At 44.5% G+C, this 20,564-nt stretch overlaps 5 protein-coding genes across 5 annotated transcripts; 2 read left to right on the top strand and 3 right to left on the bottom strand.

Moving 5' to 3' along the window:
- Window positions 1-5,772: 5,772 nt before the first annotated feature.
- D7B24_001989 (uncharacterized protein) lies at window positions 5,773-7,788 on the top strand (the record flags this gene model as incomplete). Its single annotated transcript, XM_028636206.1, has 7 exons — window positions 5,773-6,042; window positions 6,101-6,223; window positions 6,290-6,941; window positions 6,998-7,047; window positions 7,104-7,241; window positions 7,292-7,589; window positions 7,649-7,788. The coding sequence occupies 7 exons, from the start codon at window positions 5,773-5,775 to the stop codon at window positions 7,786-7,788; spliced, it is 1,671 nt and encodes a 556-aa protein (XP_028491494.1).
- Window positions 7,789-8,035: 247 nt separating this feature from the next.
- On the bottom strand, window positions 8,036-10,350 carry D7B24_001990 (uncharacterized protein; the record flags this gene model as incomplete). Its single annotated transcript, XM_028636207.1, has 4 exons — window positions 8,036-8,512; window positions 8,571-8,761; window positions 8,864-8,892; window positions 9,224-10,350. 4 exons carry the CDS (start codon window positions 10,348-10,350, stop codon window positions 8,036-8,038), a joined length of 1,824 nt encoding a protein of 607 aa, XP_028491495.1.
- Window positions 10,351-11,689: 1,339 nt separating this feature from the next.
- Window positions 11,690-15,610, top strand: D7B24_001991 (uncharacterized protein; the record flags this gene model as incomplete). The annotated part of the gene is made up of 6 exons (XM_028636208.1): window positions 11,690-12,201; window positions 12,758-12,819; window positions 12,877-13,785; window positions 13,834-14,814; window positions 14,872-15,311; window positions 15,461-15,610. The coding sequence occupies 6 exons, from the start codon at window positions 11,690-11,692 to the stop codon at window positions 15,608-15,610; spliced, it is 3,054 nt and encodes a 1,017-aa protein (XP_028491496.1).
- A 508-nt stretch (window positions 15,611-16,118) lies between these two features.
- D7B24_001992 (uncharacterized protein) lies at window positions 16,119-18,528 on the bottom strand (the record flags this gene model as incomplete). Its single annotated transcript, XM_028636209.1, has 3 exons — window positions 16,119-17,637; window positions 17,700-18,109; window positions 18,163-18,528. The coding sequence occupies 3 exons, from the start codon at window positions 18,526-18,528 to the stop codon at window positions 16,119-16,121; spliced, it is 2,295 nt and encodes a 764-aa protein (XP_028491497.1).
- Window positions 18,529-19,595: 1,067 nt separating this feature from the next.
- On the bottom strand, window positions 19,596-19,866 carry D7B24_001993 (uncharacterized protein; the record flags this gene model as incomplete). Its single annotated transcript, XM_028636210.1, has 2 exons — window positions 19,596-19,626; window positions 19,682-19,866. 2 exons carry the CDS (start codon window positions 19,864-19,866, stop codon window positions 19,596-19,598), a joined length of 216 nt encoding a protein of 71 aa, XP_028491498.1.
- Between the last annotated feature and the right edge of the window lie 698 nt (window positions 19,867-20,564).

Raw genomic sequence — 20,564 nt, forward strand, 5'->3', positions numbered from 1 at the left:
AGTTTAGCTTTTATTTTAGCTACTAGAAGGGTTATAAAGCCCTTACTCCCTATAGAGGGTAATAATAATCTTAAATAGGAGGATTCTAATAGTTTCGAAAAGATCTCGATATTATCTATATTAATTTAGACTTAAACGAAGTTTAAGACGATTTAATAAGAAGTTCTTAATATTTATTAATTTTAAATTAAACCGATTAACTTTATATATAAAGGGGCTACTTAGTTTATTAATATTTTACGATTTATAGATAGATTATAATAAGAAAGTATTTAGGACGATAAAACTAAAGCTAAACGAATTTCTTTAAAATAGCTTATTACTATCCGAATTATAATATCTTTATATTCTAAGGAATACTTAATTATATTTTTAAGTAGAATCGAATATATTAAATAGCTTAAAGTTATATTTATATAAAAATAGTTAATTCCGATTAAGGTTAAATTATATATTAACTATTAAAATTACGAAAGTCTTATATAATATTTAATCGAAAAGTACTATTTAATTACGATATTTATTTAGAAGTTTAATAAAAATTAAAGAGCTTTCTTATATAATCTAAAGAATTCTATAGCCTAAGATATATAATTCTAAGAAGAATTATATAATATTAATTACTTTTAGACGTTCTTATCTATAGTTAAGTTAATTAATTCGAATATAAAGGATATCTATTTAATACTTTATATTAATACTTAGGTTAATCTTATAGAGGACGATCTAAGAATAGCTATTAAATCTAGGAAAAAGGTCGTATAATAATAATTAAAGGTATTAATATTAAAATAATTATATCCGAGAGCTAAGAAGGAATTAATCGATATAGTTCTACTAAAGTAAAACCTATTATATACGAAACGGGTTAAAAAGGAAGTTAAAAGCGAAATAAAGCTTAAATAATGATTATTAATTAATAAATAAATATATTTAAGTCCGCCTTAATAAGAATAAAGCTTAATAGTTATAATTAAACTTAGAGTATCTAGAATAGGGTTATATAGTATAAAGCGAGATAGAATAAAACCTTCTATTAATATTAAAGTAGAATTAGAAATATACGATAATAGAATAGTAAAGTTCGAGTTCGTTTACTTCTCTTTAAGCGTAAACTTAATCGATCTTAGCCTTAGTCTTTAAATTTTAATCGTTTAAGTCTATATCGTCTTATTTACTATTCTCTATATTAATCCTATTATTATTAACTTTATATTTACGTAAATAAAGTAATTCCTCTAAATAATTAATCTTATTTATATAACGTAAAAGTAATTATAATAGTAAAGAACGACTTTATTTATAATACTCCTTTAACCGTTTATAAAAGAAGATATATAAACGATATTATAAGATATTAATACTATTAACTAAGAAGTAATTAGGATTATTTAAATTTATATAAACTATAATATTCTAATAAAAGTCTAAGATATTAGCTTAAAAGTATTAAGTAAAGTCTATTAAGGTTAATTTAATCTATTCTCTTAGTTAATCGATAATAGCCGAATATATTAAGATAGAGTAATCTTTTATATAGTTTTATTTAGGGTTATTATATAGATATTAAGGTTATCCTAGAATAATATATAAGCGATTTCGTTATTTCTATATTTAGTAATTATTCTACGTTTAGACGAAGCTTCGTAGATCGGTATTAATAAGCTTTATATAAATATAAAATAGTATAATTTAATTAAAGAGATATTCGGATTCGAAAAAGCTAATAATATATAGAGTATTAAAGATTAATTATAATATTATTAATACGAGATAGATAAAGGTAGAATAATAAAGAATATATTTATTAGAACTTAGAATAACTTTAATAAAGCTTATTCTACTAAGACTCGATCTTAATATTATAGATACTCTTCTTATATATAAAATAATCGTAGAATCTAATTTAATTACTTTTACTTAGAGCTATACTAGAGTATTTACTCTTAGCTAGACTTAAATAGTATTAATAAATATTTATAATAATTAATATCTCTTTACCTTTATCTATATAAATATATAAAAGAATATACTTAAGTATATAAATAATAGATAAATACTAAAGGCTAATATTAATAGAAGTATAAGTATAAATATTAATATAGAATTATAAGATAAATCGGGAATATACGTTAATATTAATATATATCTTAATCTTATAGGGTTTTAGCTTATTATAAATATTAATAGATTAAATAAAGTTCGGACTTAGATAGGTCTAGCTTTTATAGTATCGATTAAGATCGTTTAATTATTTCCGAAAGCTTATAGAATAGATATCTTTATAAATACTAAAGAGAACGTTATAATTAATAATTAATTACTATTATTTAATTATTATATAGAGATATTCTCGCTTATACCTTTTTAACCTCTTTATATTATTATTAATAATTATAAGGAACTCTCTCGCTTAACTTTATATAACCTTATTCTCCTCTATAATATATCGTTAACGAAGGCTTAGCTTTAAACGAAGCTAGGAGAGTCTATATTAAGAGATAATAAAGTTTTCCTAAAGTAATATAAATAAGATTTAATTATTAGAGAAGATATAATTAAAGAAGAGTTTAGTTATATATACTCGAAGCTAATTAGAAAGGATCGTTCTTATTTTATATTAAAAGGATTAATTCTATAGAGATCGTTTTAGAATAGAGACTAAATACGTAATATTATATTCTATTTAGAGCTATTCGATAATAGCTATATTCTTTTAATAGGAATTAAACTTCTCCGAGATAGCTTTATAATAAAGCTCAAGATTAAAGGATAGTTACTTTATAATAGATATAATAAAGTTAGATTTATTACTTTATTTATAGAAAAGGAGGAGTTTATAATTAAAATAAGCTTATATTAGGATATACGAGGTAATTTTAATATATATAGCCTTAATTAAGCTCGTTTAAGGGAGAATAAATATAGAAAATCTTATATAAGTAAATTATTTCTTTATTTTAGGATTTAGATATAAAGATATTAATTCTTTTCTAAATTAAAAATTTCCGATTTTTTACGATTTAATATAATAATTTATAAGCTTTATTAAGCTCGTTTTTTTTAGGATTAATAAATTTATTAAATTAATTATTAACTTAATCGGATAAAGGGGGGGGTAGTTCTTTAAATAATATAGAATATAGTAAAGTAAACTAGAATAAACCTAAAGATTAAAAAATAAAGCTAAATAAAAGGGAAAATATTAGAAAAAAATCGTTTAATCTTAAAAAAAACTAAATAAAGAGAATATTTACTTTAATACTTTAGGATAGCCCTAAATTAAATTATATATTATTAGAAAAGATTAAACGTTTTCGTAAAGTCCTAAAAATAATTATTAATCCTAGAGTAACTTTTAAATACTATTATAAAATCGTAATCGCCCTAGATTAATATTATAAAAATCTAAATATTTATAAATAAATAGTAAATAATATAAAACGTTACTATTTAGATCCGAAAGGGGTTATATCGTTTTATATAATTATAATTCTAAAAAGAATCTTTTAGGATATATATATTAAAGTATATACGAATTCGTATAAAGCTAAAATTTATTATCTTCTCTATTTTCGATTATATTTACTATTATAGAAAATAGATCTTTTATTTTATAAAGATAAATAATTAAGATCTCCTTCGCTTAGGCTAAAAGACCCCCGTTTATAGTTAGATTAATTAGAATACGATTAAATAGAGTAAGTACTTTCTTCTTCTTTTTAGGATTAATAAAAAAAGAGTCTAAAAAAGTTAATACGATATCGGATAAGCTTATATAGGTCTAAATTTACGGAATTTATATTTAATCGCTTATAAATTATATTAATAGTTTAAGTAAATACTTTCTACTATTATATAGCTTATAAATAAGTTATTTCTATATTAATAGGTTTCGTATATAGCTATACTAGATCGTTTAATCTTATATATATAATATTAAAAGGTATTAATATTATACTTAATTTTATAAAGCTTTTTAGGGCTATAATCGTCTATAAAGGGTCGATATTTACTATAAAAGTAAAGTCTATACTTAAGCTAAGCTATATAGGTTAATATAAGCCTATCTAACTCTAAATAGATTAGAAAAGACTTATTTTAGGGGATTTCTAGATTAACTTTATAATAACTAAAAATATATTAAAAGCGAGATCTATATAAAAAGGTTAGATCGAGATTATATAAAGCTATATAGGTTCGAATATATAATAAAAGGCTTATACGGTTAAGATTAATCCTTAAACGATATTATTTAGCTACGTAATATCCTATATACTTATATATAAAAGCTTTTCTCCTTAGATAGTACTAAATAAGATAATTTTACTATCTTAAAGTTAAACGAAATTATTTAGGTCTATATCTTTATTAATACTTTCGATTAAGGCCTTATAAGAATTAATAGGGTCGTTTAGTATTATATAGGCTCTAATAAGCGAATTTATAAACTTATCGCTCTCGTTCCTATCTATATTATTATTTTTAGTATTAGAAATATCTAAAATAACTTTAAGGGTAAGGGGCGGTCTCGTATAGGGTCGTATAAGCGTTTTCGTAATTAGTTTAATTAGTTTAGCCTTTTTAGCCTTCGGATTAGCGGTAAAGGTAGTCGTTTTACGTTTTCTAGTTATAAATAGTATTATATAAATCTAAATAGGCCTATATAATAGACTATAAGATTTATATAAAAGTATACTAAATCGTTTAAAACTAAGTAAGCGGATATAAAGTTAAATAAGATCGTTTACTTTTATCTAACTCTATATAAAGATAGATAGGGTTAATAAGCTATAAATAGATAAGATCGATCTAAAATAGATTTATTAATATTAAATTAAAGTTATATAAAAATAAATTAAAAAAGAAAAGTAAGAATTATATCTAAACTATATTAATAGATACTATCCGAGCTTATATAGCTTTAGACGGCTTCGGATTAATTTATATAAGAGTCTCCGGGTTTCGGATCTAAAAAGGGAAGGAATATAGCCTTAGAGGAAGGAATAGAAATAACGGTTCTAGAATTAAGTAATACTATAAAATCCCTAATAATTATCGTTTAGTTCTAAGTAACGCTTTAATTAATCGCTTTAGGACGAAAACTAATTTAATTTAAGCGTAAAAAATAATATTATATAGTCCTAATTAAAGCGATTCTAGTAATAGTAGTATTTTCGTAATAGATCTATAATATATTAAGGTATAGGGGGGTGCGATTTATATAATAGATTATTAATTAATTAAGAAGAAAGAATATAGATAGGCTTATAAATATAAGATAACGCTCTATAGAATAGCTAATAGCTTCTAATTAGCTAGAATTTTTAGGTAGTATAGAAAATATATATACTAATCCTAATTAGGGCTAGTATCTCTATTTTTTTCATTTTTCAGGAAAGACCCTCTAGGGTCAGTGTATTCACATTTTTGGTTTTGAGCCAGTTCGGCCTGCAGTCTTCCGTACTGTGACCTCCGTTCTCCGACCCATGGCCCAGCTAGCTCGTTTTGGCAGGCTCCAGATCCCTGTGATCGACAGCAACAGAAGCCGGGCCGGGTTTGCCCACCGGGTCAGTCGCCGGCTCCGTGGGGTTACGGAGTTTCCTTTGGAGGATAAGGCTGGCGATGAAATAGTCGGCTCTGCCACTCCATCAGGCAACCAATCGAAGCGTCACGGCTTGGCTATTTTATTCCTCACGTTGACCAAAGCTCCTTAGTGACAGCGACCACTCTGGGAGAAAACGCAACAGTCACCTTGACCCACATATTACCATGCCTGCAGGATGGCCGACGATTGCGGAGGCGGCTCAGACTGAGCTGTTGCAGCGGTTACCAGGGAAATGGAGGATTGATCCCAAGCCATATGCTGGATTGACCGACGTCACTCGGGTGCCGTTCACATGCGGTATCTTGACTGCAAGACAGATCGCAATCACAGAGCTCACTGTAACGGAGCTGTCTGGCCACATCCGAACGCGGGCTCTGAGAGCCGTGGAAGTGCTTGAAGCCTTCGCTGCACGGGCTGCTATTGCTCATCAGCTGGTAATTAGAGCGGCGTAGCTGACATCTTCCCCCGGAACCGCATGCTGATGGTCGGCAGGTATTTTGTCTCACAGACTGGTTCTACGAAGAAGGTCTCCGTCGTGCAAAGGAGCTTGATGACATTCTCGACAATGGCGGCCAACCATTGGGCCCGCTCCATGGCGTCCCTGTAGCGCTCAAGGTATGGATGCGAGATCACGACCGTTACATGCAGAATCAGATCTCACTCACACAAGAATGTCCCTAGGATACTTACAGTGTAAAAGGCCACGTAACAACCCGCGGATATATCGCCAACAAGGTCAAGTCAAACGTATCAGAGCACGATTCTGACGTTGTTCGAATCATCCGCGAGGCAGGCGCTGTCTTCTTCTGCAGGACTACCATGCCCCAGACTGGATTTGTCCTCGAGACGGTCAGTAACCTCTGGGGCCGCACGTTAAACCCTTTCAATAGGCGGTTGGGCGCAGGAGGAAGTTCTGGTGGTGATGGGGCCCTCGTGGCCATGAGAGGAAGCCCAATAGCACCGTCATCGGACATTGGTGGCTCAATTCGCGCCCCGGCCGCCTTCAACGGGTTATATGCAATTCGTCCAACAGCGATGCGCGTTCCGAAGAACCTCTGGGAAGGCAGCATGACAGGCCAAGTGTCGATCAGGGACTCGGCAGGTCCCGTTTGTCACTCTATCGACGACGTGCGTCTCTTCACCCGCCTCCTGGTCTCCAATGAAGCATCTCGATACGACACCAATGCGGTACCCATGCCGTGGAGGCGTGTGACCATACCGCAGAAACTTGCTGTTGGCATCATGAGGTGGGACCGCGTCGTGATGCCTCAACCGCCGGTCTTAAGGGCGCTTGATCATACCAGGCGGGTTCTGCAGGATGCTGGATTTGAAGGTGGGCTCTTTGATGCTGCTGGCCGCTTCAACTTTGGGGCTGACTATTCCCTCCAGTGATTGATTTCGAACCTCCTTTTGACTGCTGGGAGCTAGCCAAATGCAATGTGAGAAAATCATCTTGTATACACACCACAAGACTGGCTAACCATTTGAGCTGCAGTTTGACATCAACTTTCAGATGGGCGGAGAAGACACGCTGAAGAGTGCCAATGCGGGTGAAGAGCCTATCATCCCAGCCTTCGCTGACCTCCTCAGAGTGTACAATGCCAGGTCTCTGTCGGCTTCTGAGGTCATGAAGGTACGCATCATTGTCTACTCAAGCATTGAACGTAATTCTGACAGAAGCAGCTCAACCACCAGATGAGAGCCTTCAAAGTCTTATTCGCCAACGCATGGGACCAGACAAAGGGCTCAACAAGAACTGGTCGCCCGATGGATGCGCTGATATGCCCCGTGGCTCCGTCGGCCGGGATACCCCACGACTTTAACATCTACTGGGGATATACATGCATGTACAATATCCTCGACTATCCTTCCACGGTTTTACCAATCCCGAATTTCAAAATCAGCCCGGAAGCTGATCCGCCCAATTCTGCGTACCGACCTACAGCCGCCAACCCGTACGATGCGGCAAACCACGCCATGTGTGAGTGCAGATTGCAGCCGAGACCCTCAACTATTCTGTCGGGCTAATTGATTATCTAGATGATCCGGCTTTGTTTTCAAACCAGCCGTCGACCGTTCAGATTGTAGGAAGGCCTTACGACGATGAAGAGCTCATCGAAATTACTGCTCTGGTGGATCAAGAGCTTCAACGAGAGTCGAAACCATTGCACAAGATCTGACAAAGGTCAAGTCCTAGAGTAGGAAGCCGCCTTTCATTAGCAAGAATAGTTGCACTTGCTGCTTTGGCCTCTATTCAATAGATCAGGTCGACGCAACCATAAGCAGTAGGTAGTGAGTCGAAACGCGTGCGATCGATTGGAGCCTCGACCCAGGGGTCCGGGCCGGGAAGGGTGCTGTGCTGCAGGCTGTTCGCGGCCGTCTTGCGATCCTTTCGGTTGCAGGAGTGCAGTCGCCTCGTGAGGACCCCTAGCTTGGGTTGCCCGTTGGGTTGCCCTCAGTGCTTGGGCCAAAGAAATGGAGAAGATCTGTCGTCATGACATCAAAGTCGAATTCGTGCATGTCCTGTTCCGCGGATAATGTCGGATTGCCGCCAGTGGCGTGGCTTTGGTCCCAAAGATCAGTCAAGTGGATGTGTTGGTCGGTGGAATTGGCGGCGTGAGCATGGGGCAAACAAGGGAATTGAGAAGTCAGATTTCCTGCCATCCCCGGCGTTGAGGCAGCCGAGCTGTTCTGGTGCGCGATGGCCTTCTCAACAGCTTTCAATACCTGCTGAAGGGAGTCCTGCGCCAGCGTTGCAGGTGCATCTTGGACCATAAGGCCGAGGCAATTGAGGGCGCTCTGCACATACTCGAGGTGGTGAGGATGCTTTGAAGGGGACCACAGACTGTCATGCAATAGCACAGCGCAGTTGCACTCCAGGAAGTAGGCGGTGTACCTCATGGCCTTCCACTCATGGTCAGCCATCCACTGTAATACGGAGAACCGTACTAGGGAGCCTCACCCTGCAGACGTGCCCTTCGGCAGAGTTGCGCATCACGTTGCCAATGTAAACGATCGAATCTTGTGCTGCGTCAACGGCATGTCTGCACGCCTGTCGCAACCACATGCCTTCGGCCTGGCGTTTACTGGCACTCATTGCGGCGCTGGCAACAAGAAACGGCCGGAAAGTGTGCAAGATTGCGTGGTAATAGACTGAGTGTTCCCTTAGCATCTGCTTGTGTTTTCAACTCGGGTTGGGTGGGTTGGGGGGGGGGGGGGGGGGCACACTCAGGGCGTTGGATGAAATGAACGTACGGGAATGAATCTGAAGCAGCTCAGGCTTTCTCAAGGTTCGAGAGCCACATGGACTGTTTGACGGTCCTATGCTGAGCCGATCCGCAAACTGCTTCAGCTCACCATGGATCCTTTCCGCTACGCGGTAGAGCTGATGGAGCGATTCGCATCGCCGCCCATAGATATGCTCCGTTCCATTCTCAATAATGTGCGCTAGCTGACACAACGCAACGATGACTGGCTGGTGCTCAGGAAACGGGCACGATATGTCTGCAATGCTCATTGCCGTTTTCCTCCCAAGTGTAAGCGCCGTCCAGCTGTGGTGGCCATGGCTTTAGTAATGATCCGTCACTCAGTGGTTAAATGAGGTTCTTCGCTTACGTTTCATGAAAATACAGACACCAAATAGTGGCTATGCGCTCCTGCACGCTCTCGGCCTTCATTGACGGTGCAGTGATGTGTCGATGCAGACCCATGGAAAAAGCATTTCGGCATGCTGTTCCGAGGTGGATGTAGGCCGAATTTGGCCGAGCCATGTTGGTCTGATATCCGGAGAGCAGGACCGAGAACTGTATCATGGAAAGAGTGACAGCTTCGTCAAAGAAGACGGCCTCACGCTTGGCCAGCGCGTAGAGATACTCGGCCTGTTCCGTGTGCGGTGAGCTGAGAGCTCCCAGTGCCAGAATTGCCAAGGCAATCGCCGTTTTCTGGGGTGGGAAGTCAGGCTTGGGGTCAATGCCATGCAATTGCCGAGAAATTCCGTTGATGTCGGCACTTGTCAAGAAGGGGTAGATATGGAGATGGGAGGTCTTGAAGGTGTCCAAAAAATGGTCCAATTGATCCAATGGAATGTGCCGCGTCAGGTCGGAGAACGAGGGCAAAGAGGCATTTGGCTTTACACGCTGAGGTGCTCCAAAGAATATCGACCGTTGCATGAACAAGTCAAGTCCTGGACCTCCTTCCTCGACATCGCCGCCCCGGCGAAGACTGCGAGCAGTCTTAAACAAAATTCCCCTGTGAAGCTGCTGCAAGAAGGCGAAATTGGAGGATGGCCCATAGAACAGCTGAGAGCTATCAGTAGGCTGGGGCGCATCATGCGTCGCGACAATGCTGGCGTAAGGATAAAGATCGTGGTCGCCAGATGCTTGGCCGTCTTCTGTAAGACTAGCGTGATCATTCTCTTGATATCGCTCGGAAGACAGCTGACGAGCTGTTTCTTCTGGCCGAGAAGATGGTGCCGGATGTCTCTCCGACGCCGTGGCACCGAGGTCCGCAGTTGCTGCTGTCGCCGGGTTCGACTCAGTCTGCCTGCGCGCCCTCGACCGTCTGATCCGGGTTCTATCTCTGTAGATGCATTGAGAGGGATTCTTCTGGCAGCCAATCTGCGAACATGGCTGTGCACCATCGCATTTGACCTTACGGCGCCGACAGGGCTCGCAGGCTTTGCCTATTTTTGTGGTTTCCCGCTGAGGGTCGTCTTCCTCGTTCTCATGCGCGGCAGATGACATGACCGCTGGAAATGCGTGCTATTCGGTCTTTCAGTATCAGCTAGTGGATCTGTTGACAGCATTCGTCGCTCATGCTCCGAAGTGTTGCACCAGGACTCGGAGTAACAAGGGAATTACGAGAGAGAGGGAGAGAGAGGGAGGGAGGTGCGTTGTGAGTTCTGGGGATCCATAAATCCGAGTTCGGCTGATATGACTCGCGCTGCCGAGATTATTGTCTTTGTCCAGCTCACTGTACTTCCGTAAACCCGTAAATCCGACTTGTGCCGCGACGGCCCGTATAGTGGTGGCAGCAAACGAAAAACTCCTCAAAAGGTGCAACAAATGTACTTCAGGTCCGAGATTCGGGATCTTCTCTGAAGTTGATGAATTATCGGATCCACTAGCCTGTGGCAGATTCTCCAGAAATTCCCTTAAAGCTCCAGGACTTTCCTGGTGCATGCTTTCTGAGGAACCATGTTCTTGTACAAATCTCGTTTTGTACACGGCCCGTGGACCATCAGCGATGTCCAACATGCACGATAACACGTCGAAACGCCTGACTGTCACGTTCCGCAGTGTGGATATAGTGGTTCATGGCCTTGGTGAGGATTTCGGCTCAACCTGTGCGTCGGTAGTCAGAAACTTGATTCCTTTCAAAAATGGCTCAACATCGCAACGAGTTAGTATCCTATCCCAAAACGATTTTCCGGGAACCTAACATAGCTATATAGACCATACTGCATCAAGTCTCGGGCCAGGTCCGGCCAGGGGAGATGGTGAGGTTCTTTTGGCACCCCTGGGTTGTACACTACGCTGATTATCGTGAAAGCTCCTTGTACTTGGACGGCCTGGCTCTGGTTGCACCTCTTTATTAAAAGTAATTTCAAACAGTCGGGAAGAATTCCATGCTGTCAACGGTGACGTACGATACGGCGACATTGACGCAAAGCACGCATCGCGCTTTCGCCAGCACATGGTGATGAACACCGAAGGTGTGTTTGATTCTTGCAGCATCTGAAATTCTTTCAGTGGAAGTTGTCACGAAGCCTGACCTCTCCTTGTAGATGATCTTCACTTCCCAACTCTGAAGGTAGCGGAGACAATTGACTTTGCCGCATCGACAAAAGCAACGAAAAGCAGATTGAAACCCCCTGAAATGGCGACAACATCGATAGAGAAAGGTTTTGAATCAACCTTGGAGACTCTCGGCATTGCCCATGCAAGTGACACTGTCGTCGGCAATGAATTCATCCGAGGAGTCTCGGGCGGTGAGCGGAAACGAGTCTCAATTGCAGAAGTCATGGAAACAGGAGTACGTCACCCATCCCAACCACGTAGCAGGCACTATTAGGCTGACACGATGATAAAGGCCCCTTTGCAATGCTGGGATAACTCTACCAGAGGCCTTGACGCAAGTAATGCGCTTGACTTTGTCAGGGCTTTGCGCCGCGCCGCCAATGAGCAGCAAAAGTCCATTGTGGCCACTCTGTATCAAGCGGGAAACAGCATCTACTCTCAGTTCGACAAAGTTCTCGTCTTAGCCGACGGCCGTCAAATTTACTACGGGCCCACGAGAGATGCGAGAAAATATTTCGAAGATATGGGCTTCTTGAGCCAACCTGGAGCTAACACCGCCGACTTTCTTACTTCTGTTGTAGTCGAGACAGAAAGATTGATCCGATCTGGGTTTGAAGATAGCGTACCCCGCTCAGCTCCCGAATTTGAGACCCGTTATCGAAATTCCGCCACGTATAGCCAAATGATGGAAGACATCGATCTTGTTCCGAAAGAATCATTGAGCGAGGAAATCAGGATTCTCAACAGCGTTTACAGTCTTGAAAAGACACGGACAATCGAAACCCTGTCGAGGCAGTCAAGCCCCTATCATGTCTCTTTCCTGAGTCAGGTCAGGGCTTGCACGAAGCGGTAATGCCCCCAATATTTCTTGGAAATAATTCAAGGGGCGTGAACTAACGCCTCGTAGTCAGTTCCAGATCATATGGGGAGACCGGTGGTCCAACTGCCTTCAAATTGCTTCTTCGTTCTGTTTCGCCCTTGTCACAGGAAGCTTGTTCTATGACTTGTCTGGCACCAGCGATTCCATCTTTATGAAGCCTGGCGCGCTGTTCTATCCCATTCTTCTCTTCGCGATGAACAAACTGTCTGAGACGACAGTGTCATTCACAGGTCGGCCTATCATTGCACGCCACAAGCGACTTGCATTTCATCGGCCTGCTGCTCACGCCGTGGCTTGTGTTATAACCGACATACCACTTGTCGTGGCCCTATTCACCCTATTTCATATCATATTTTACTTCATGGTGGGCCTCCAACATGATGCTGGCAAGTTTTTCACGAACTGGCTGATTTACGTATTGGCGACGCTGTGCTTCACTTCACTCTTTAGGATGATCGGAACTTGTTGCAGACACTTTGGGTTCGCGTCGCAGATTAGCGGATGGGTTATCATGGCGATGATGGTTTACGGAGGTTGGTGTCCACCTGAAGAAGTTTCCAGAGATTTGTTTGCGCTAAACAGACAATCAGGCTATCTCATTCCTGTTGCCAGCATTCACCCGTGGTTCCGCTGGATATGGTACATCAACCCAGCGGCATATGCCTTCAATGCCGTTCTGGCTAGCGAAATGGGCACAATGACTTTGACATGCATTGAGCCACAATACGTACCGTTTGGGGGCACCTATAACGAGAGCGCTTTCAGAAGTTGCACCGTCGCGGGCTCTGCCCCTGCTGTGCAACTGATTGACGGCGAGTCCTTCCTCCAGGTGCAGTATCGCGCAATGGTTTCCGAGATCTGGCGCAACGTTGGGATCCTGGTCGCCTTCTGGGTTTTGTTTGCCCTCTTAACCGCGTTGGCTTCCGAACTCAATATCCATAGGGATTCCGGCTCTAAAGTCCTATTTCACCGACGCAACCAGCGGAAGGAGATGTGTCGACTTCAGGACAGCGAAAATGCTGCCGAACGCCAGCCTGCAACTTCCGACTCTGAAACAGAACACAAGTCATCGCATCTTGTCCAAACTGTTTTCACATTCAAGGACATCAGTTACTATGTTCGTCACCAAGGCCACGAAAAGCAGCTCCTGAAAGACGTGTCGGGATACGTCAAGCCGGGACAGCTGGTGGCCCTCATGGGAAGCTCCGGCGCCGGAAAAACGACGTTAATGGATGTGCTTGCGCAGCGTAAGGACGGTGGCAGGATTGAAGGTAGTATCATGGTCAACGGCAAACCCCAAGGGATCAGCTTCCAGAGAACGACAGGATACTGTGAGCAAAACGATGTCCACGAACCCACAGCCACCGTCTGGGAGTCTTTGCTGTTTTCTGCTAGATTACGACAAAGCTATGGCACCCCGGACAGCGACAAGGTCCAACACGTTCAACACATCATGGACCTGCTCGAACTGACGTCCCTCAAGCACGCCCTTGTCGGCAGTAAGTCAAGCCCCTTTCTTGGACTACAGAACCTGATCAGCTGCATAGATCCTGGCTCTGGGCTATCTATCGAACAGAGAAAACGTCTGACACTGGCTACGGAGCTTGTTGCCAAACCCTCGCTACTGTTTTTGGATGAGCCAACATCTGGATTAGACGGACAGTCGGCCTACCAAATCTGTCGCTTCATGCGAAGACTCGCAGCCTCTGGACAAACCATCATTTGCACGATTCATCAACCTTCCGCTGCCTTATTTGAGGCTTTTGATGTGCTTCTTCTGCTCACGAAGGGGGGAAAGACGACTTATTTTGGTCCCACCGGAAAGAACTCCGACATAGTTCTGGATTACTTTTCAAGGAACGGCGCGCCATGTGATTTGGACGCAAACCCCGCTGAGCATATCGTTGATGTTGTGCAAGGAAGGTTTGGAACTGGAACCGACTGGTCGCAGACATGGCTTGATTCGCAAGAGAGAACATCAGTAATGCAAGAACTGGAGCAACTGAACAGGCCGGGTAACTTCCATATCAGCGGCATTCGGCATTCGGACGAGGACGAGGACGAGGAAACCAATGACGACATCTTGGACTTCGCCGCGCCTCTAGTCTACCAAGTTCGACTAGTAACCAAACGGCAAATGGTTGCACTCTGGCGTAATCCAGACTACGTCTGGAACAAAATTGGCTTGCACGTCAGCAATTCCCTCTTTGGTGGTTTCACATATTGGATGATTGGAGACGGCTTGTTCGATTTGCAGCTTCGATTGATGGCCGTCTTCAACTTTGTCTTTGTCGCCCCTGGATGCATTAACCAGCTTCAACCACTGTTCCTCCGCAACAGAGACATTTTCGAGACCCGAGAAAAGAAGTCCAAAACATATCACTGGTTTGCCTTCATTATGGCACAACTCATATCGGAGATACCGCTTCTCATCCTTTGCGGAACTTTGTACTTTGCTTGCTGGTATTTTACTGCCGGATTTCCCGTGGAAGCCAGTATTTCTGGCCAGGTATATTTTGAAATGATCCGTGAGTCTAGAGAACCTTGGATTTGAAGCACACTGATAACTAACGCAATCCTTTCAGTTTACGAGTTCTTGTACACCTCAATCGCACAAGCCATTGCAGCTTACAGCCCGAACGAATACTTTGCTGCTCTTGCAAATCCCCTGATAGTCGGAACCGCTCTGATCAACTTCTGTGGAGTCGTTGTGCCATATGCGCGCATCCAAGCTTTCTGGCGCTATTGGCTGTACTACTTGGATCCCTTCACATATCTCATGGGTGCACTGCTCCAGCCCGTTATTTGGGATGTTGAGGTAGAGTGCAAGGCTTCCGAGCTGACTCACATCGATCTGCCCCAGAACACGACCTGTGGGGAGTACATGGATGATTTCTTGGCCATCAATGCAGTATATGTTACCGATATCACTAACCAGACCAGGTGTGCATACTGTCCCTACAGCACAGGCGCAGACTATCTGCGGACCATGAACATCAACGAGAAATATTACGGATGGAGAGATGTAAGTTCAAATGGCCGGATGTTTAATGCGTGTGACTAACCCTGTTGACCAGGTGGGTATTACGGCCTTATTTTGTATCAGCTCGTACGGTTTGGTGTTCCTGATGATGAAGCTCAGAACTAAGGCGACCAAGACTGCCAAGTAATGAGCCTGGGAACGTTCCGGACGAGAAGAAAATTGATGAGCTGGACGGCGGTGATGATGAGTTCTACGAGAATCAGATGGACTACTGCTGGGTTGATGACGCTCAGTGCAGCGGGCCGCGGCACACAGCGGATCAGCATAACACTAAGATTTAGACCACGAAGTCGGGTCTCTACGTGGATTTGAAACGCTGGAGACACTATTGTTGGACGTGCAGTTACTTCTTGGTGCACGAAGTAATGGGAGTAGTCCCCATTTCACTGAGCTTGCGTGAGAGTCGCCCGATCGTCTTGTCGGCGCAGAACCTCTGAATCTGGTTACACTGACGCTTTACGACTATGCTCAGGGAAACAATTCTGCAGTTGTCGCACACGTCGTCGACTTACTGGACGCCAAGAGTGGAAATACTTTTCAACATGGAGGCCATCTATGGCTCTGATTAGGAATTGTCTGGTAAAGGTTTGGAAACCACATCTCAAGAAGACGACGACGGCGATCACAGCGAAGAAAATGAAGCCCACGAAGCTAAGAAGGACTAACAGCCAACTAGAATTGAACAGAGCAATAGAATTTCTACAAACCTCAACCGTTTAAACGCCAGTCCAATATCCCATGTTGCTACTCAACCAGTCCTGATTTGTGCCCACGTTATGCTCCGAAGTCTTAGTTGAAAGACCAATATGTCTCCTCCGTCACAAAGCCCACCATGCACTTGAGCGCAATCTTGGCCGCCGCCGTCGCCTGCCTCTGAAGGACCGTCTCCCCGAGCGCCCAGTACCCTTCAGCAAGCACCTTCAATGCCTTGATCGTCTCAAACGTCACCACACCCGTCTGCGACTTGAAGACCCACAGCATCGACTCGTCACCGCCAACCTCGCCGTCCATGTTCCTCAGCGGGTCGATGAACCCAAAGTTACGCAGCACCTCTAACGCCCACTTGATGGCCTTCTTCCAGGCCTTCCTGGTGCGGTACACCTCCATAAACCACATCGAGGGCCAAATCATCATCATGCGAGGAAGTGTCCCGTAGATCTCTGGTTCAAAGAGGCTATCGAGACGTTTGTGAAGGCGTTCGATTTCTCGGATCATGGCATCGGACTGATAGAGGCGAGCGCTCATGTTCTTCTTGCGCAAATTCGCCTCCAGCTCCCGCAGTGCGACGATACGCTTCTCGTGCATCTCCTTGGGGCTCTTGCCTTCGCCGGCGCACATGTCACACGCGCACTTGAAGCCCCAACTCTTACGGTACTGTTCAAGACGCTGGAGGTAGGCGGCCTTTGGAGGCAGGTAGATTTGCGTGATCTCGGTGTCGGCAGGAATGTCGACGACGGCAATGGAGATGAGCATGTCTCCAACAAAGGACCGGTTCGAGTTGGGCTGGCACGAGTGGTTGGAGTAGGCGGAGTAGACCCAGAGGCCTCGGCTCATACCCTGCTTCCACATGTCCCAGTTGGCGTTGGCAGCCTGAGCGGAGACGTGTGTTCCGCTGAAGCAGTTCTTGCGACGAATCGACTCGAGGAGGTAGACGTCGACGACATGCTTGCCGTCGATGACCTCGCTCTCGCGGCCGCTGCGCTTGTACGTTCCACCGTAGAGCCCAAGCACCTTCTCGTGCACAGAAGGGTTGTCGTTACAGCGTTCGACGAGCTGGGCGTAGGCAGCGGCGGCGTTGTGTTCGGGGTGGAACTCGTTGGGCACACATGTCGACTTTTCCGCATAGATAATCTCGCCTGCTTTGATGTCGCGTGTAGCGAAGAGGCCGCGACCGTGGTGTGGTGAATCACGGACCTCAGTCTTCGTGATGTAACTTGCCTTGTCAAGGTGGATGTTTTTGGAGGTTACGGACTGAGCGATTGTCGCAAAGTCGTAGTTGCCGTTCTCAGCCTCATCAACGCGCGCCAGGCATCGCTTGTACTCCTTCTCAATCTGAGGTGTGGGGGGCTTAATTGCGATGGACGCCTCAAAGTGCTGCTTGCTGACGTCGAAGAATGTGAGTTCGTAGGCTGCACGCGCGGCGATGAAGTAGGACTTCCAGTCCGTGGGACCTCCAAGAGAGGCGAGGGCATCGGCCATGGCGCCGTCGTAACACTTTAGTGTGAGCTGCACGCCGGCCCTCTTCAAGCACAAGTCGGATCTGAACTTCTCATCGTCTGCGGGGGCCAATTCGAGGGCTCTCGTGTAGCTGGTAGATGACGATTAGCACATGCGTGTACGAATTTCTACCCAAAGTAAAGGGTGACTCACTTTGCCATGGCCAAGGGATAATTCCTCGCCATATATGCCTTGTCACCAGCTTCTCTCCACTGGGGGGCCTCTTTGAGCTCTTCACCAGTTCGGAAGACTTCTGGAATCAGCTCATCGTCGGGCCCTTGGCGCAGAAGGATAGCGTCTGAGGGGTGATCGACGCAGATCATGAAATCATGGTTGCCGCTGAATTTATAGTATGGCTCCTTGATAAGCACAACAGAACCCTCTGGCACGGCATTAAGTATGCTGGAGTCTCCCTGGTTGTAGATTCCCAGCTTCTCGACGTTACCAAACTCGTCCTCCACGATGGTCACGACTCCAGCGCCTTGGTAAGGTGGTGTAACTGTCCTGACGACAAGTTTCTTCTCTTCGTGGTGATTCTCGACGAGCAACTCATTGAGCGGCATCTGTAGTCATGTTAACAAAGCGGCAGTCACTGAAGCGTGTGTTCTGAACGTACAGTCTCGAGGTCCTTGATGGGTGTTGTTGATGGTGCGTATGAGAGGGCCAGAATGACCTTCTTTACCATCCTCGGCACATTGGTCTGCCCGACCATTGCGGCTTGGAATTTCTGCACGTGCTCATTGTGCGTGTTGACGAGCCACTCCTTGGTTGGGACATGAGGCGGGCGTTTTCCTGCGAGGGCATTCGCTCGCTGTAGAAACTCGAGGGAAACACTGGGATCGACGTCGACGAGGATCTCCTCGACGCCAATCTGGAGATCAAAGTCGACCTTGATCGGCTTCTCCCCGTCCGCTTCACTGGTCTCGACGCCATCATCATGGATGGGAAGCTGGACCAGCGTCTCCGTCTGCGTTCCCGACATGTTTCTGGTGTAGGCACGTGTGTACCTCTTTCTAGCTTTGCCTGGTGTCCACTGAAGAGATAGTCTGACAACAGCTGGTTTTGTTGGTTGCAAAGTTTGCTTCGGAAGGGATTGAAAGTGGAGGAAGAAAAGCAAGCTGCGCTGGACAATGCGATGCCCCTCGCGACAAGATAAAGCTCGGATGAGCTCCAAGGAAAGGTGGCATCTTGTTGATTCGGACCATCGCAGCCTGACAGCCGCCGGCCCAAAGAGGATAGCGCATCTTGAAGAACGAGGTGCATTCTGGCTAATGAACCAAATGTCACCAATTGCGGAGGCAAGACGGGGCGGGCTGAGCGTGGCTCTCCGCCGATAGCTTGGGTAGGTTTCGGAGAGCGAGCGTCCGGAATTTCAATGCGGGAAGTTCACAGGCCCATGTGATGCGTGGATCAGCTTCCGGGCCGCGTCCCACCGCGGGGAGACGTGTCTTGGTGCGGAGGCAGCCAGGGATTCCCCAAAAGAAGGGGGCCGAGGCGCCTGTTCGGGGATTGGGTGTGGGGTTGCATGGAGATTTGGAGTTTCACAGAAGGGTCGGCGATGGCTTCGGGTCATTGAGCCTGCTTGATGATAGGTTGAGGGCGGCAAGATGGGTCTGGACAACGCCAAGGACCTCAGAGAGAGCCTTCGGCAGACGAAGTAAGACGATGAGGAACATGCACAGCTCGGCTGTGGCCCACGACTGCGTCTGTCTGATAGCACTGCTAGGTGAAGTTCCCCCAACAGCAGTAGAGCGCGGCTTAAGAGACCTAAGGATCAAATGATTCGGCTTTTCCGTATGTCATGGCATGAGAAAGGCCTGAAAAATAGGGTTTACCTTGATTTGACAAAATTCTTCGCAAAGCTTTGGAAGCGCTTATAGGCCATGGGAACTGAGGCAACTGATCTTGATATTCAAGCTAAGCAATCTAACTTGATGGATTGCCCTCGTACCCCACTTCAAACTCCTTTAGCGAACCGTACTGAGCCCCCAGGTCGTCCTGAGCATGAAGTTGTCCCACTATCTCGGCAGGTCCATCTTTTGGCGGTGTCTAGCAGCAGGAGGTGGCGCAGTAGATGATGCTGTAACACTGTGAGTACTCACGCTGGAGAATTTCCATGTTCAGAGAAAACTTACTGGCCGGTCGAGGCGCCAATGTTACCGGGACCCTGGGGAGGAGTGGCGCTGTAGCAGTCCTGGCAGCTGTCGTAGAGGCAGCGCTTCTCAATATTGGCCTCGCCGGCTCCGCTGGCCTTGTTGGCGACGGGAGAGGCCATGACGACTCCGGCGAAAATGGTAGCGATGATGGTGGCGGCCTTCATTTTGATGTGTTGAGGAGGGAAAACTCTGGTTGGCTTTGTGTACGGTCTGGAATGCTTTGTGGTTTGTGAATGTGATCGTGTTGAGCGTGATGAAGAGAGGAGACATGAGATCAGAAAGACGACGACAGGTGCTGTATTTATACCTCGAGACTCCATCGTGGACATGCCTCCGGTCTAGTATCCGACCAAGTCCTCAGGCGATGTCAGGTATGTCCCGTCACACGTCTTGGCTCGCGACCCTACGTCTGTCATCAGAAAGGTCCAGCTGCCTGTTCCGTCTAGCTATGGATCAGTTCATGGTCGCATAAGGGGCCAAACAGAAGCCTCATCACCACTTTCATGCATCGCAACATGAGGAGTAGTGATGGAGACGGCGTGAAAAGTATCACAAGAGGAAACGATTGCCGTAGGATTCGAAACTCCACCGATGAGCCTCCTTGGCAGAAGGGCACAACACGCAAACGGAACAGTCATAGACACATTGTCCAGTTCTGTTGCCGCCACAGCCGGGTGATGTAGGCCAGTGATGGGACTTTGTTTTCTCGTCATAGTCTGACAGTGTCATTCTTGGCAAATGAAGGACTGTTCCGGTGATCTTCGCCGGCTAGGGCTACATTCTGCGCTGTCAGCATTGTTGGAAGGGGCTTCCAGTCAGAGGTCCATGTCTCTAAGGTTTAGTCTCGTCCTTCCTCAAATTA

This window comes from Verticillium nonalfalfae (genome assembly GCF_003724135.2).
Source record: "Verticillium nonalfalfae strain VnAa140/NRRL 66861 chromosome Unknown scaffold_145, whole genome shotgun sequence".
NCBI classification, from domain to species: Eukaryota; Fungi; Ascomycota; class Sordariomycetes; order Glomerellales; family Plectosphaerellaceae; genus Verticillium; species Verticillium nonalfalfae.